The sequence below is a fragment of the Diabrotica virgifera genome, chromosome 7 (genome assembly GCF_917563875.1).
Source record: "Diabrotica virgifera virgifera chromosome 7, PGI_DIABVI_V3a".
NCBI lineage: Eukaryota > Metazoa > Arthropoda > Insecta > Coleoptera > Chrysomelidae > Diabrotica > Diabrotica virgifera.
Window position 1 is genome coordinate 212,308,616 of NC_065449.1, and position 18,059 is coordinate 212,326,674.

Sequence of the window (18,059 nt, forward strand, 5' to 3'; positions counted from 1 at the left end):
TTGATCTCTCACTTTTTTGTCCAGGTCTCCACATCTGAACAGTGTAATTTCAAGGTATTTTATTTCCATTATTTGTTCAATACTGATGCCATCGATTTCGATTTTACATCTGAATGGTCCTTTGCTGTTACTTATTGTTTTAGTTAAGGAAAAATCCAGGGAAAAAGATCCATAGGAAGGAGACTTAATTCATGGCTGAAGAACTTTAGACAATGGTTTGGATGTAATAACAAATTATTTAGAGCCGCGCTCTAAGTAAAAATCGCTCTGATGATCGCCGACCGTCGAAGCGGAGACGGCACCTAAAGAAGATTGTTTTATTTGGTTTCACGCTATACTCGGCTGCAGAGTACAAAATGATGGCCGTTAAGACGGGTAAACTGCTGATGTTTTAGTGGAATAAATTCCCAGCATCGCCCAATGGCATTGCCTCAGGTTAACAGTGTATTTTAATCGTTATCGACTCTTCAAGAAGTATTAGTTCACTAATGCCCCATTCTTCCGGTAATAAGTTTAACGACAGGTATTTAAACTACAAATATGTAAAAACTATATATTTTTTCATAATTTAGATTGTTTTACAAAATTAATTAATACTTTTCCATATAAAGAAACACCACCTTTACACGGCGCGGCGTTTCACCAATAACTAAATTAAACATCTTTATAATACTGCAGATACTCCAGGATAGCCTCTGGTGTTCAATCCTGTAACTCTGTAAGTTCCTCCATGTTCTGGTGAAGAAAGTACTTCTCCATCAGTAGTAAATGTTCCTGATGTTACATACAGCTCGTCAAGGTTAGGTCCACCAAAGGCTACAGATGAAATCTAAATACAAAAACCATTTTAGCCATTTTACAGATAAATTTTGTTACATTTAATTGATAGATGTGTCGTAGCTTAAAGTGGGATCGTTCAAGGAGTTAGCTAGCTGTATACCATAGTAAAAAAGTATTACATTGACGTGAAAATGACTATTTTAATTGGTATATATTTAATTAAAATTAATTCTGAAGTACTACCAGTATACTGAACTTTGATGTACATTCTCTAATAACCTCATCACCAATCAGTGGGTGGGTTTAAATTGAAAATTAGATTAAAATAAACGACATGATGTCGATGAATACAGATTTAACTGTCCGGTAACTATGTATCCCTACTTGATATATCACTCATATTAGGTTTGGTCGGCAGACGCCAACTAGCTAAGGCTGAGTCTCTTTTCCTATAATATGTTTTGTTTATATAAATTTATTATCTTACCTGTTTTGCAGGAATAGGAATTGTGTCCAAGAGTGTTTCTGGTTGTCTTGGATCAATTTTTATCACTCTATATCCACTAAAAACAGCGACCCACAGGTTACCATCAACATCTATAGTCATACCATCAGGAAATCCTTCTATGTTATGCTTCGTTAGATTGAAAATAGTCTGTCCATTGTCTAAAAATACAATGAGTCGCATAAATAAAAATGGGACTTTTACTCGAAGTATAAACTAAATGCCTAAAAGTAAAAGCAACTTCTTCGAACGATAGAAGAAACAGCGCTTGCTTAATATCTAATGAGTAATGGATTTGATTTTGCTCCATAGTAAATGCTTCGTTTTTTAGAACGTTTGTTACATTTTTAGTCTAGATATAAAATGATTCTTGATTGAATGTGACAGTATTTATAAAGATATTCCGGAACTCCAACGAAGAAAGTACAACATGTGACGAGAACCGAACACAACGGCGACGAATCTGTGAACAGGCCAGGATCCACAAAAGGATTATTGAGCCAAAAATGATGGTGACGAAGATAACATCTCTTCTGATGCCCTATTATTACTAGCTCGGTAAAACCTCACTCACACGAACCAGCGAAGACATTCAACCCCCTGTCTTTTTTAGCGACGCCACCATCTTTCTCACGTAGTCGTTTCTCTCTCTCTCTCTTCTTCAACCTGTTTGTACCTCATCGAGATCGATCGTAGAAGATGCTCCCTGGTGGTCAGTATGCTCACCACTCACCGGCCACTGTAGACTCCAACGGTACCTTCATCTGCTTGGACTGGCGGATGGCTCATGTCGTCTATGTAATGAGGAGGAGGAAACCTCCTCACATGTCCTCTGGGAGTGCCCAGCATTGGCCTATCGGAGGTGGCAGATCCTGGGATCGGCATCTATGCAGCCGAGCCAGGTAAGGGAGTTGTCTTTTAAGAAACTTGTGGCTTTCTGTGAGGCCATAAGGTTTCTGGGGGATTAGCATGGGAGCTCGGTGCAGCCTGGGCCCCATAAACGCCGAAGACCAGGTTCTTATGGACCTGGTCCGTAAGATAGAGGTGATACAATGGACCCGCCGTAGGAGGTCTAAGTGTCTGAAGGGCTCACAAATGGGCCCTGCCTCCGACGTAGATGTACTATGGTACCTACTCATCGTGGTAACCTCATTGAGATGCTACTTGTTCATTTTTGAATCTAGCTGTGAGTTCCCTCACCTTTTGTTCTTTTGAAGAAAGCATCTCCCTTATCATTTTCTCCACCGGAATTAAATATTCTAAAGTTACATTTTTTTTTCCAACTTCTCTCTTTCAACCGCCAACGAAGTCGCTGTCACCAGGTTAATATCCTCACCATATTCGCGGTTAAGGCTCCGTCATATGCCAGGTTCCACAGTATCAAACCCAGCCGTTATATCCACCATCAAATCGTTATCTACCACAATTTTCCTCTCGGAATATCGGACCATCAATAAATCCAAAATCTGGTTTACTCTATATCAAATTATTTTACTGAAACTGACAGATGATTAACAGGAATTTAAATATATATAACAATAGTAAATAAAAAAATACTTACAAATTCTTCCATTTATAATATCAAAATCAAACTCATATACAGATCTTTTAAAAGTATCAATATAGTACATCTTTTGTAAGTGCTCATTCCATGCCAAACCATTAGAAATTTGTACTTGTCGTAAGTGTTTAACTGCTCTACCATATTCAATCGAAAATAGAGAACCTGCAACGTTGATGTTTGAAGGATCTTCTCCTATAGTACCTAAAATATTTATATAACTTAAAGATTTATTAAAATATTGGATTTGTCTGGCCTTTGAAGTCATACAGCAGTTTGAAAGGATTTCAACAACATTTTTATGTTTTATGAAAACGTATATAACAACTACCTCGGCACCATAATAAATAAAAAATGTACCAACAACCAAGAGATAAGAGCGCGCATCGGAAAAGATAGATCCACCTTCAACCGTATGGGGGCCTTTTTCAAGAGCCACAACCTTTCTCTTGGTATAAAAGTAAGAATACTTTCTGTCCTTTTTTACTTTATCGTACTATATACCTAGTATAGTATAATAGATAAAGTTATAGGATCGTGCAAAAATTTTTTTTTCAGATTTCACTTTTTTTCGACATTTTGAGTCCCCCTGAGTCTAAAAAGCAAATAAAAAAAACATGTCGGAAGTATGTACGTACGTACGTATGTCGCCACCGCCCAGTAAAAACTACCGGACCGATTTCGATGAAATTTGGTATGAGTAAGTTGAAGAGAATTTTGTCGAAAAACTAAGCTTTTCAAAAAAACCTCTCAAGGGGGGGCCGAAATAGGGGGGTTATTTAGGGCCCATTTTTGCAAATTTTGACCAAAACGAATGAAATTTAACTCAATGTTAGCTCATCGATAAGTAAACAGAAATACGGAATTTGACATTTCCAAATTCAAAATAGCGGCCAACATGGCCGACCGACCACCCGACACATTTCCCTACCTATCTAAAAACTTGTTTAAGATAAGTTTAATTTGAAAAAGTCGTTATATAGTCTAAAGATGGTGCTATAAGAATAATATTATCGTTTTTCAGAGAAAGTTATGGGTTGCCTATATTTAAGGGGTCAAAATTTGACATAAATTTGAACTAGATTTTCTCAAAAATGGCTCCAAGGAATTTGTTTATTTTTCGACATAATTTTTAAATCCTATCGTTAAATTGAATGACATTAGTCAGATTTCCTAACTCCCCATAGGAGGGGAGTTATGAATTTTCTATAAAAAAATATTCGAGTGCCCGTAACTTCCTTTGTATTAGAAAAGAAAACTTGAAATTTTGCAGACATATATGGTCATTTATTATCTATTATCACAATAAATTTTATCCAAAATGTGGCTTCCGGTTGAACCGGAAATGAAAAAAAAATCCTAATTTTTTTGATACGCCCTGTATATTTTTACATATTTTGAAAGAATGCAAAATTACCTTTCCAATGACATAAAACTCGTTCCTGTAGCTCAAAATCTCGAAAAGTTACAGTAAATAGAAATTTTGCTATAATCTTGTGTTTGACCTCTCTCACGCTATCATAGCAGAGCATTATTAATAATTATAGGGCAGTCAATGAGGGTATTTGGCTCCGAATTCCATCCTACTACATCGATGTACTTGATATTTTCACAGTAAGTAGGGAATAGCTCAAGAAACAAAATCTACCTATATACTATGGCGCTTTTATCGTGGGGCGGTTCCCACCCCTTCAAGGGGGTGGAAAATTTGTTGGTCAAAATAAGCACGGAAGTGGCTAGAGAACCTATTTCTAAGCAAAAACTGGTCTATACTTTTTTTTTTAAACTCAATACTTTTTGAGTTATGCGTAGTTGAAAATTGGCCATTTTCATTGAAAAATGTCACCTTTTCGGACGGTTTTTTGTGAATACCTTAAAAACTATGCATCGAACTAAAAACACTATATATGTTAAACATTTTTTAGGTTATAAATAACAAAGAGATTCGTTCCTTCGAAAATGTTCTATTTATAATACAAAAAGAGATATGGTAGGTGAAAAGAAATTGTTTTTTAGTGCATGCTCAAATTGGCGTATTCAACTTGAAATAACAGAGGAATGGTAGGTTTTAGGTGTATATTGCTACCAACACCTTTTGTAGTGTTTGAAAAGGCCTTAGCGAGCACCACTAAATGCCGGTTACATTCAAACTAAGCGAGATATGGTGCAAAAAAATATATGACTAATGTACTTTAAGGAAAAATGAAAAGTACATACATTTAACCCCTCATCCACCAGAATTTAAATGCATTGTTTTTCTTCTGCAATACCTTTTAATATAGTGTTATTTCTACTTTCAAAAAGTTGAACGGGTTTAAAATGAATGGTTTTTGTAAAAAATGTGATCAAATTATAGAATGCATTTTTAAATTTTCTTAAAAATCTTCCTTTTTCTCCATGTAATTCGAAAATAAAAATGTTCCACCCCCGAGAAGTGGTGGGAACCGCCCCCATGATAAAAGCGCCATAGCATATAGGATAGACTTTGAATTAAGAGATTGGGCTACTCCCAAAATTTCATTAAAATTCATGCAGTAGGATAGAATTCGGAGGTAATACCTTGTTCTTAATCTCGCGCATTGACTGGCATAATAGAAATAGAATGAAATGCAAATATTTTAAACTATTAATTTCTCAGAAAAATGAACTAATTTGAAATGAAAGTATGACTATAATATTCTATTGATTTATGCAATAATCTATACATCTATAGTGTGTCTCCGAAATATGGCATCGAACATTTTCTCAAATGCAGGAATCAATGATGCGTAGAACTATAAAATATTTTCAAGTATACAAGGTGTTTCTAAAATATCAAAATAACGAGTAACTTATTTAACTATTTTTATAGAATGCCAGTATCTAGTACGATAACGATAATAGATCGGTACGATAAAGTTCTCGGGCGGCCCTTCCGTCCAGCGTTTTTATGGTACTGAATGGTGGTTCTCAATGTCTTTTCTGTCCTTTTATATGGTGTTGAATCGTAGATCTTGAACGAAGATGTGTGCTGAAAATTTGAAGCATTTGAAGTTATGGCTATATCAGAGAATTCTTAAAATCCCGTGGACTGACCGGGTAAAAAATGAGGAAGAACCTATAGAGGTACTAACTACCGTCAAATCTCGAAAGTTGCAATACTTTGGACGCATTATGTGAAATGAATCCAGATAATGCCCTTTTACAAGCCATCATTCTAGGAAAAATATTTGGAAAGCGAGGTCCAGGAAGAAGAACATCCTGGTTAAAGAACCTCAGAAGCTGGTTCAACACAACATCTGTGCAGCTTTTCCGCGTCGCTGCAGATAAAATAAAGATTGCCATGATGATTACCAACATTCGTAATGGATAGGCACATCAAGAAGAAGATAACATTACTATTCTATAATTCTATATGTAGTCCAGGAACCGAAGCTTTTCACCCCGCAATTTTTACAGAATGGATCGATTTGCTTGAAAATTTGAGAATAAGTAGTGGATGGTCCAATGATCAAAATCTATATGATGCCGAAAGGCGCTTTTATTATGGGGGTGGTTGCCACCCCATCTCGGGGGTGGAAATTTTTTATTATATTTTGACAGCAAAAGTTGATAAAAACATTCATTCTAAGCAAAAAATGTTGTATACATTTTTTTGATAAGACTAATATTTTTCGATTTATTCGCTATCGAAAGTGTTAGCTTTATATGGAAAAATCAATGTTCTTCTATAGTATACTCATTTACTACTCACTCAATTTTTGTCGTAAAAAAATTTTTTTACACCAAGTTCTTAAGAATTAAATAACCTACAATTTCATATCTAAACATTTTTTCTTATCTTTGATGCTAATCTTTCTATTCTGAAGAAAATGGCATTTTTTACAAAACTACAAAAATTCTTTATTCGCTTTTAACTTCAGTTTTTTAAATCTAATCATTTTAAGCCAGTCAAACTTCTAGAATCTATTAATAATACACAAATAAAGAAGAATGAATAAGGCTAATGACTAAAAATATAGCTAACTAACATTATTATGCTTACAATTGGATTCCTCCTTTTTTTTTTCTCAAAAAAATATATTGATTTTTTAACCGTAACTTTTTTATTTTGTATCTTAGAAAGTTTGGTATAAAATAATTTTGTAGGTTTTTACAAGATCTACAAGCCTATTAATATTAAATCTTATTAAAATCCTTAGTCACAAAAAGAGGTGACTTTGAAAGGGTTGGTAAAGGTGGTTTTTGCATGCTATTATAAGTTTTAATTGTCAATAGCTCACTTAATTTTTGTTATAGAAAAATTTTTTTCATATCAATTTCTTGTGAATTAAAGTATCTACAATTTAATATTTAAACATTTTTTCACATCTCTGATGCCAATCTTTCTATTCAGACGAAAAAGCCATTTTTTCCAAACTACAAAAATTCGTTAATCGCTGTTAACTTAATTTTTTTAAAAACGAATTATTCTAAGTCGGTCAAACTTCTCGAACCTATTAAAAATATATAAATAAATAATACCAAATAAGGTCAATGACTAGTTTTAATTAGTGTGGTGATTACGGGGTTGCTTCCGACCACTTTTGCGCTGAAAAAGATAGGGGCTGACATTCTTTTCATTATAAGTCACTTAATTTTTGAGCTAGAGACTTCTTTTTATTTCTAGAGATAGATATTTTTAAATTATTTAAATTAGTTTTAACAAGTTTTTCTCGAAAAATGCATATTTTCCCCGTCTTTTGACTTTGAAACTACAATATTTAGCATTTGACAAAGGAGAGCTAAGATATAATAAAGTATATCTTGATTATTGTTGGTCATAAAGAAAATTAAAAAACACGGTTTTGTTTATTATTTCAAATAGTACATTTTTGTTAGGTAAGGTAGTTTTGATAAAACGAAAACTTTTGATAAAACGAAAAACATTGATTTTTCGATAAAATACTAACACTTTCGATAGCGAATAAATCGAAAACTATTAATTTTATCAAAAAAATGTATAGAACATTTTTTGCTTAGAATGAACGTTTTTACCAACTTTTGCGGTCCAAATATAATAAAAAATTTCCACCCCCAACAGGGGGTGGCAAGCACCCCCATGGTAAAAGCGCCTTTCGGCATCATATAGATTTTGATCCTTGGACTATCCACTACTTATTCTCAAATTTTCAAGCAAATCGATCCATTCTGTAAAAATTGCGAGGTTTTGTCCTATTTCAAGCTTCATTACTTGGACTAATAACTAAATTAGTTTTAAATGTATCCAATGATATATCACTCATTGTCTTACCTGCCCAGATTCTTCCAGAAGGATCACATTTACCATCATTAAATCTGTTGTTAATTAATTCTGTTTCAGTGTCAACTTCGATAATTTTCTCCACGTTAGTTACTATGTCACTCACTCCATCCCAAGTAACTATAACTAGTGTTCGATTAACACTAACAACAAACCTGTCTTTTTGCCCTTTAACGGGGAGAATTAGTGAAACCACGTTTTTCCCTAAAAAATAAGAATATTTATAATCACCAATACCTACCAATTACTGTTGAAATACCTAACGTATGTCCTAAAAGTTTTGGCACAAAAAATTTTTCGAATTTTTTTTTGTTAATGAAGAAATTTATTTAAACACAAACTATCATAAATTACAACTCAATGCTTAACTAAACTATAGGTACTATCAAATTATGTGGAGTGGCCCGTTCTTCTCTAGTGGACGCAAATTTCTTAGAATGTCTTTCATGAGGTCCTGGGCGGAATTCAGATCAATTTCTCTTGTTCGTAAATTCGCCGTCTTAATTGTACTTCATCTTGGGCTTCCCAGCCTCCATGATAAACTTTCCTAGACAGTAAAGTCCAAAAATCCTCTACTGGGCGAGCCTGTCGTAAGTTTGGAGGATTATCGTTTTTTGGAAGAAAGGGTATTTGGTGTTGTAGAAACCAGTTTTGGCTATCTCTTGGGTAATAGTAAGTCTGAAGAAGTTGCGCTTGAGAGTATTTCGGGCACTTATGTCTTTTTCGACATTTAAGACCATTCCTGCTCAATTCCAACGATATCGTACTCTTAGAAGATCTGTATTGACGAGGCAATCTTCTAGTTTCCGTTCCAAGCTTGTTTTTTGCTCTTCTCATCAATATCTCTAACTTCTGTACAGTAAATGCACGTGGTCTTCCACATTTTAGTAGATTTAGCCATGGTATTCCTTGCTTCTTGCTTGCACTCCGTTATTTTTCTATAAATGGTTCTGTGTGAATTGTTTTTATTCTGAATTATTCGACAGATTTCAGCTTTGGGTACCCGCTCAACCAACTTGTAGATGTAGGATGTAGGTACTTTTTCTTATTTCTAATTGATAGTACATCTTAAAGCGACCACTTCAAAATAAATAAATCTTAACTGACAGTAAACAATGTAAACAAGCTTTTGTTTCCAAAGGCAACTTGATATTATTCTGTTTTTGTGAAAATTAAAGCCAATGAATTTTGTGCCAAAATTTTTAGGACATAGGTACGTTATTAGCTCGAGAAATACAGAATTGAAAATTGCTACAAATAAAACCTTACATGAATGAAATATTTACCGATCTATACAAAAAATATATTTTTTGAAATTTGTAAAATCTTTAATTCCTACCTGAGCGCTTGGGCCCTTGGATCAGCCTATCTCCAGTAAAACTATCTGAAACAAATCCCAAAAATAAGTAAAAATACGTTGGAACTTTTTATTTGTTGCATTGTAAAGGCACGTATCCACTATGTTCGCGGACCTCTTGCGTTCCGCGCTTCCTGCAACTGCTCCAATTGATACGGCATGCGCTCCTCTGCATATAAACCGCCACCGATTGGAGCGCCGAGGCAAAGCGCGCACTGTTACACGGTTTGGAAGCGTCAATGTATCCACTATATGTGGAGCAGTTATAAGGAGCGTGGAGCGCAAAATGTTCGCATACATAATGAATACGTGCCTTAACGTGTCAAAACACTTCTGCGTTTCAATTTATTTATTATCTCTTTATTTCACCCCAGTTTGAAATTCAACTTTTATTAAAAGTAATCCTCAAAAGCGTTAGTTCATATAGGTAGTTTTTGTGCCAATATAAACATAACTAACTGAACAAATCTAGACATTTTCAGTCTATTGCTGAAGAAGATGTAACACCACTTCTGCTCGTCAAGAGAGCCTTTTTTTAATCGAGTAAGATGTATTATACTAATTTAAATATCTGTATTATTTTTGCCTCTCCTGTTTCTTCAGTGTCCTAATTTCGACTAGTGTTCTGCAAATTTTCGCTACCAACATTTTTATTTCAAGATTATATCTTTCGCGTGTGTCCTACTTCCCCAAACTACCCCGTCCATCATGCACAACAACTGAGCAGCGTTGCTTTCAGACACAAAATGTATCAGTATTCTTAGCCTAGATCATAGTAGTCTGGTACGGTGTTAGGTTACAGTCTGGGAATACATTTAAAGTTATTTACACTGATACTGAAGTATAAGATCACAAAAGCAAAATATACCTTCTTCTTCTTCTTTCTTCTTGTATGTAGGCTTTAAAGCTTGTTTCTTCTTCAATATTAGCCTCCTAAATTGTTTAAGTTATCGCACCATCTTTTTCTTGGTCTGCCAATACTTCTTCCTCCATTTGGTGACTTATCTCGTGCTATTCTTACTATCATATCCTCTGCCATTCTACTAATGTGTTCGTTCCACTCCTGTTTCCGTTTTGTCATCCATCCATTTATGTCTTCTACATTGCATGATCTTCTTATGTTTTCGCTTCTCTCCCTATCCAACAGACTTTTCCCTGATATTCGTCGGAGTATTTTCACCTCTGTTGTTTCTAGTAGTCGTCTCGTTTTAGATGTGTCAGGTCTTGTCTCCGCCGTGTATGTCAATATAGGTCTAATTGCTGCTTTATAGATTCTTGTTTTTGTGTCTTGTGTTAGGTGTTTGTTCTTCCAGATTGTGTCATTAAGAGATCCCGCCGCTTTACTTGCTTTTAAGCTTTGTTGTTGTACTTCCTCTTCAACATCTCCGTAACTGGTTATATCTATTCCCACATATACCTCGTCCAATTTACTTACCGTTGCACGTCATCCGCGCCATAGCCTGTGACACGATACCAACACGAAATATCTAGGCGGTAGGTGTGTTCCCCTTTAGAATCATTTTGATTCTAAAAAAGAACACACCCACCGCCTAAATATTTTGTGTTGGTATCGTGTCACAGGCTATAGCGCGGATGACGTGCAACGGTAAGTAAATTGGACGAGGTATATCTAAACCTTGCTTCCTGCTTTATTATTTTCCCATCAATTACGATTTTACATCGTAGGGGGTATTTAGATGTCATACATTTGTTTTTTTTTTCTGCTGATATTATCATATTGTATTTCTCTGCCATAACTCTACCTGGTGGTTATGAGCGCGAAGACTGAGTGGATTGAGTAGCTCAGAAGCCGCGTTCACACACAGCCGGTCCCAAGCCCGGATAAAAGAGGAGGAGGGTTGATGGGCCAGGTTAGCATCCTACCCATTGTAAAAGAAAACAAGGCTCGAAGAACCGATGTAAGCCTCGGAACCCGACGGAACCAAGATATACCTAAGGCAACAAATTTTGTTCTGTATAATATTCCAAATATTTTAGATAGGTATACAGGGTGTTAGTAAATAAGTATGAAAAATTTTAAGGACTAATTCTACATGAAAAATTAATGCCAGTTTGCTCTATAAACATATGTCCGCAAATGCTTAGTTTCGGAGATACGGGGTGTTGAAATTTTTATTTCAAACTGCCAATTTATTTATTTCTCTAAGACTAGTTGAGCTATGAAAATGAAATTTGGTGAGTTTTAGGAGGTAGTTATTACGAATTTTATGACATACAATTAAGAATTTTGTATTCATCATTGGCGCGCCTACGGGCAATGGTCTGAATTATTTTAGAGAAAAAAATAGTACGCCACTGAGATATTTCGAATTAGAAATTGTTTTTAAATTCCACGTCTAATTTATGATAAAAAACCTTTCTTGTCTTTTTTTTCATATGATGCACCGTTTTTATGCAGAAAAATAAAACATCTTGGCGCATATTTTTCATTTCTTAATACATCATCAAGAACTATCCAATATAATAATACTAAACTAGAACAATAACAGAAAATATTACTAATACCATTTCAACAAGGTGCAAAGCTGCAAGAAATGTTTAAAATGATCTCCTTTACAGGTAACAGAAGAATTGTCTATTCATCATTGGCGCGCGTACGGGTAATGGTCTGAGTTTTTTGAAGAAAAAAAGAGTACGCCACTGAGATATGTCAAACCAAAAATCAGTTTTGAATTCCTCGTTCAATTGACGACAAAAAATCTTTCTTGCCTTTTTTTCATATGCGGCGCCGTTTTTATGCAAAAAAATTAAACATCTTAACGTTTACAAAGTATTTGAGCCAAGTTTCTATGCATATGGAAACTCAAATACTTGGTAAGTGTTAAAATGTTTTATTTTTTTGTGTAAAAACGGCGCCTCGTATGAAAAAAAGGAAAGAAAGATTTTTTGTCGTAAATTGAACGAGGAATTCAAAAATGATTTTTAGTTTGACATATCTCAGTAGCGTACTATTTTTTTCTTCAAAAAATTCAGACCATTACCCGTACGCGCGCCAATGATGAATATAAAATTCTTCTGTTATCTGTAAAGGAGATCATTTTAAACATTTCTTGCAGCTTTGCACCTAGTTGAAATCTTATTAGTAATATCTTCTGTTATTGTTCTAGTTTAGTATTATTATATTGGATAGTTCTTGATGATGTATTAAGAAATGAAAAATACGCGCCAAGATGTTTTATTTTTCTGTATAAAAACGGTGCACCATATGAAAAAAAGGCAAGAAAGGTTTTTTATCATAAATTAGACGTGGAATTTAAAAATAATTTTTAATTCGAAATATCTCAGTGGCGTACTATTTTTTTCTTTAAAAAAATTCAGACCATTGCCAGTAGGCGCGCCAATGATGAATACAAAATTCTTCATTGTATGGCCTAAAATTTGTAATAACTACCTCTTAAAACTCACCAAATTTCATTTTCATAGCTCAACTGGTCTTAGAGCAATAAATAAATTGGCAGTTTGAAATAAAAATTTCAACACCCCGTATCTCCGAAACTATATGCGGACATATGTTTATAGAGCAAACTGGTATTAATTTTTCATGTAGAATTAGCCCTTAAAATTTTTCATACTTATTTACTAACACCCTGTATACAGGGTGTTTTAAAAAGGTATGTCATAAATTAAATCACACATTCCGGGGACAAAAATAAATTGATTGAATCCAACTTACCCTAGTACAAAAGTGTACACAAAAAAGTTACAGCCCTTTGAAGTTACAAAATGAAAATCGATTTTTTTTCAATATATCGAAAAGTATTGGAGATTTTTTATTGTAAATAGACATGTATGATTCTTATGGCAGGAACATCTTAAAACAAAATTATAATGAAATTTGTCCACCCCATAAAAATTTTATGGAGGTTTTGTTCCCTCAAACCCCCCAAACTTTTGTGTACGTTCCAATTAATTCATTATTGTGGTACCATTAGTTAAACACAACGTTCTTAAAACTTTTTTGCCTCTTAATATTTTTTCGATAAGCCAATTTTTATCGAGATGCGGCTTCTTTTTTAATATGTTTACATAAAAATTCTGTGGGGGTTTTGTTCCTTTAAACCCCCCAAATGTTCGTATACATCATCATCATCATCACGTAGCGCTACAACCCTGGGTGGGTCCTGGCTGACTGTACAACTTTCTTCCAATTTCTTCGGTATTCCATCAACCTAGGGTCAAATGGAATGTTCATTTTTCGGAGATCTGCTTGGATGTTATATCTCCATCGGCATTCTGGGACGTCCGAGTGGTCTTTTGCCGGTAGGAATCTCCTCCCATACCAGTTTTACAAGTCTTTCGTTATGAAGTCTGTGCACGTGGCCTGCCCATTTTAGTCGCTGTGATTTAATTTCTTGGACAATATCGGTGTCATTGTAAAGTGCTTTTAATTCGATGTTGGTTCTGATTCTATACTGGTTTGTGTTAATGTCGTGGTACGTTCACATATTATTGTGGTACCATTAGGTAAACACAGTGTTTTTAAAACTTTTGAGATGTGGCTTCTTCTTCAAAATATACCTAAAAATGTAAATTATAAATAAATTTTCAGATTATTAACAGGTATATCATAGGTACTTAACCATATACAAATATGTGGTGGATTCGACAAATATTCAAAATATCTCGATAAACACTGGCTTATCGAAAAAGTACTAAGAGGCAAAAAAGTTATAAAAACATTGTGTTTAACTAATGGTGCCATAATAATAATTTGATTGGAACGCACACAAAAGTTTGGGCGGGGATTAAGGGAGGAAAACCCCCATAAAATTTTTATGGGGTTCACAAATTTCACTTTAATTTTTTTTAAGATGTTGCTACCATAAAAAATCTGTAATCTGATAAAAATCTGTAATCTCAAAAGGCTGTAACTTTTTGAAGTTATACTTCTTTAGGCGCGATTGAGATTGAGGGTGAATTTATATTGATCTGCGCGCATGCGCACACCGACAGTATGGTATTAGTCGTTATACGGGCTCTGATTGGGTGTTGAAATGATCTGTCAATAATAAATAATTGTTCAATATGAAGGTAAACAAATGTATAATATATTAGTTTTATTGTTGTGAGGACAGAAACTAAAAAGTTTATAATTGTAGTGACTTTTAAATAGTTTTTAAAGCAACAGGTACGTAATAATTGTAAATGTATCATAGGTACCTACCTATTTGAACCTACCAAAATACATAGTATGTAATACTTTTATTTACATAATTTGATTACCATCAAAATTTCTATCAATATTCACCTAATATATTGTTTTCTTACTCTAAGTTTTGTTGTATTTTTTCAATTCTAAATCATTTCAATTCAAAATCAAAATAATTTGATTTATGTAATTCAAAAATGTCAAAAGTTTAATCCGTTTAGTTAGTCGATCTTTGCACATAATGACACGTTGTCTCCGTGGCGAAGCGTTTAATGCGAATGAACCCCAATACAACGCCAATACCAACCGCGCTGATAAGTTGGTTCGAATCCCAATAGAAACTTTTATTTTTTTATTTTTTTTTATACATTTTATGATTGTAAGTATATTTATTATATAATTTTATTTTCAGAAAATACGTATTTAGTTAAAAAATTTTCCGACAATTAATGTTCAGAAATCATTTGTGGCATTTTTAATGTGTTTGTGTGTGTTTTATTCTTTTATTATTTTAATTTTTGGCACTGTTTTAATAAAAAATTTTGAGAAGTAGTAAGTATAAATTAGTTTAATATTTAAATAAAATATAAATAAAAAGTATAGGTATTCATTTCGTTTATAATCATATAATCATATAATAGAAGTATAACTTCTTATGTGCGTACAAAGTACACACACATTCTTTTTTTTGTGTACACTTTTGTACTAAGGTAAGTTGGATTCAATCAATTTATTTTTGTCCCCGGAATTCGTGATTTAATTTATGTATACTGTTGCACAGTATTAAAAAGATTTAGAAATAAACTGTTTCCTCATTGTAATACTCACTTCTGTAATCTGCTTCAGTTAGAACTGTAAATGTATCTGAAAAAAATTGATGTATATTGCAGTTAGATTATTTATATAGTAAATTGTTAAAATATCATGAAATATGTAAAATAGATCTAATAAAAATTGCCCACACTACGTAAGGTGAAACAGTAGCGATCAACAGGTAGCGAAAACGCGTTCCAAGATTGCGGCTGTAATTTTGAATATTTTTTCGAGATATTTGGCACACGTATTCGTAATATAATAAAGAATGGCGGTACAGAGATTTGAAAATATATTAATATGTGGAAATTACTCTGTAATTAAATACAATATTAAAAAAACGAGCCTGTACCGCCATTAAGAAGAACAAAAAAATACACTTTCTTCAAATAAACTTTTTTATGCGATACATAGATTTTGTGTCATTTTAGAACTACATACTAATGAAATAAAAAATTTTAGTAGTTCCAAAATGACACAAAATCTAGGCATCGGATAAAAAAAGTTTATTTGAAGAAAGTGTATTTTTTTGTTCTTCTTAATGGCGGTACCGGCTCGTTTTTTAATATTGTATTTAATTACAGAGTAATTTCCACATATTAATATATTTTTCAAATTGGGCTCTGTACCGCCATTCTTTATTATATTACGAATACGTGTGCCAAATATCTCGAAAAAATATTCAAAATTACAGCCGCAATCTCGGAACGCGTTTTTGCTACCTGTTGATCGCTACTGTTTCCTCTTAAAAAAAAATGATACAATTTTTTAACCAACATGTAGGTACTCTTACTACGACTAAAGAATTTCGCTAATTTATTCAGATACATACCTACATAATTATACATGTTAAATTTTATAAGAAATATACTGGTTTTTTTTATACCATTTCGTTTATTTATTGTCCTTTTAGTCACCTATTATTACGGTTAAACGAATGATCTGTATTATTTCACTTCTTATAGACTTTTAAAACAATTCATTATAATATTATTTATTATTATTCATACCAATTCCTCACCTGTTCCGTAAAGTAAGTAATTAAAAATTAATAAAATATAAATGTGCTATATGGGCCAAACCAGTTGCGCGTTCGGTTCACCCTCGAAGGGCGCTAGGGTCCAAAGGTCAAAGTGTGATGAAGTGTCTACCTATGTACTGTAGTCTTACTTGCGGCTTACAATAATTGACTTTTCCAGAGTAGACACGTAAAACTAAAGGATAAGAGAACTAAAGGAGAAATAGCTAAACTACAATGGTAATTTGCAGGAAATAACATCAGATATTATATCTAATGAAATATTGTATGATCTAACCATAAAATTAATAAAAAAAAAGAGAGGACAAGGAAACCCACGAATGCGATGTGCAAATAATCTTAAAAGTTCGCAAGTTCGTCTTGGATGAATATAAAAAGAAAAAGAATAGAAGAAACTAGGGGAAGCTTATGTCCAATATTGGGCTAATAAAGTTGATGCAGACACGCAGACTATTACAGATATACATAGACCTTAACGATTGGTCAGTTATTAAAAAATTGACTTAAATATATGAGTATAATATATTCAGTATTCTCTTTTACCTAACAGGTGCAGGGATGATCTTTTATCTATTTTTCCAAATTTCTTCCATTCCTTTCTATTTCGTGTCATTGTCTTTGACTTTTAGAATAGGAACAAAAGTACAATGTTCAATAAATTGTAAACTTTTGTCCTTCTGTTCTTTGTGAAAGTGAAATGTAATAAAATATATCCTTTGATTTATATATGTCGATAGTTATGGGTTGTTTATAGCTCATTAAAAGTGATATAAAATAAAATATTGTTTAGAATTCTAGAATATTTAGTCAAAAAAAATATTTACTTAGATTAATTGGATACTAACGATAAAAATAACTGATATATTAAAAAATAAATGTCCTCTTTTTATCACTATGTATTTCAATACAACTAAAATAATTCCTTATTAAGAAACTGCAATGTCATATATTTTTTAATATATTTTCCTTGTATATATTTCTCTTTCGCTTAACTTACTATGTTCTGTACAAGGAAGAATTGATACAGATGTACCAACAAATAAGAAGAACAATGGCAATTCCCCATTTATTTAATATGTCAGTTTTAAAATAAGTAGATAATTTTACCTAAAACAGCTTTAGTATGTTGCCTAGTAGCAGGAACATATCTATGTATGGCCTGTCCAAACAGATCCACAAAATATAAGCTTTGAGTTTCCGCATCCCAGTGAGGTCCTTCTCCCAATTCTGTCGTTGAAATTTCTTCCAGTCTCTCCACTTTGGGGTTCACATTGTGAATTATGTACGTTGGAGTATCAAGTATAGTGAGTATAGTTAAAATAGGCACAAAAGCAGGGCTTGGCATTGTGGGATTTCTAAAATTTATCGGTAGATATTATAAAAAAAAAATGCAAAATATAAAAATAGTGAAAGTCATGTTATATAGGAATAAAATAAACCTTTGTAAACAAAAATAAATCCTAATAAATGAAACCTAGTAAATACACCGTACAAACCGGAAGTAATATCTAACTAAAACGTACTACAAAGTGAAATAGAATATCACAGAATGA

The 18,059-nt window shown here is 33.2% G+C and overlaps 1 protein-coding gene across 1 annotated transcript in view; it reads right to left on the reverse strand.

Annotated features, from left to right (window-relative positions):
* Positions 1-539: 539 nt before the first annotated feature.
* Positions 540-18,059, reverse strand: part of LOC114340496 (uncharacterized) — a 50,224-nt gene continuing 32,704 nt past the window's right edge. Inside the window, exons 9-15 of the mRNA XM_028291245.2 lie at positions 17,614-17,758; positions 15,483-15,518; positions 9,467-9,511; positions 8,119-8,331; positions 2,847-3,050; positions 1,268-1,446; positions 540-829 (exon numbers count right to left, since the gene is read on the reverse strand). Coding sequence (XP_028147046.1) covers positions 665-829; positions 1,268-1,446; positions 2,847-3,050; positions 8,119-8,331; positions 9,467-9,511; positions 15,483-15,518; positions 17,614-17,758 — 987 coding nt within the window. The 3' untranslated portion in view covers positions 540-664. The remainder of the gene's footprint in view (positions 830-1,267; positions 1,447-2,846; positions 3,051-8,118; positions 8,332-9,466; positions 9,512-15,482; positions 15,519-17,613; positions 17,759-18,059) is intronic.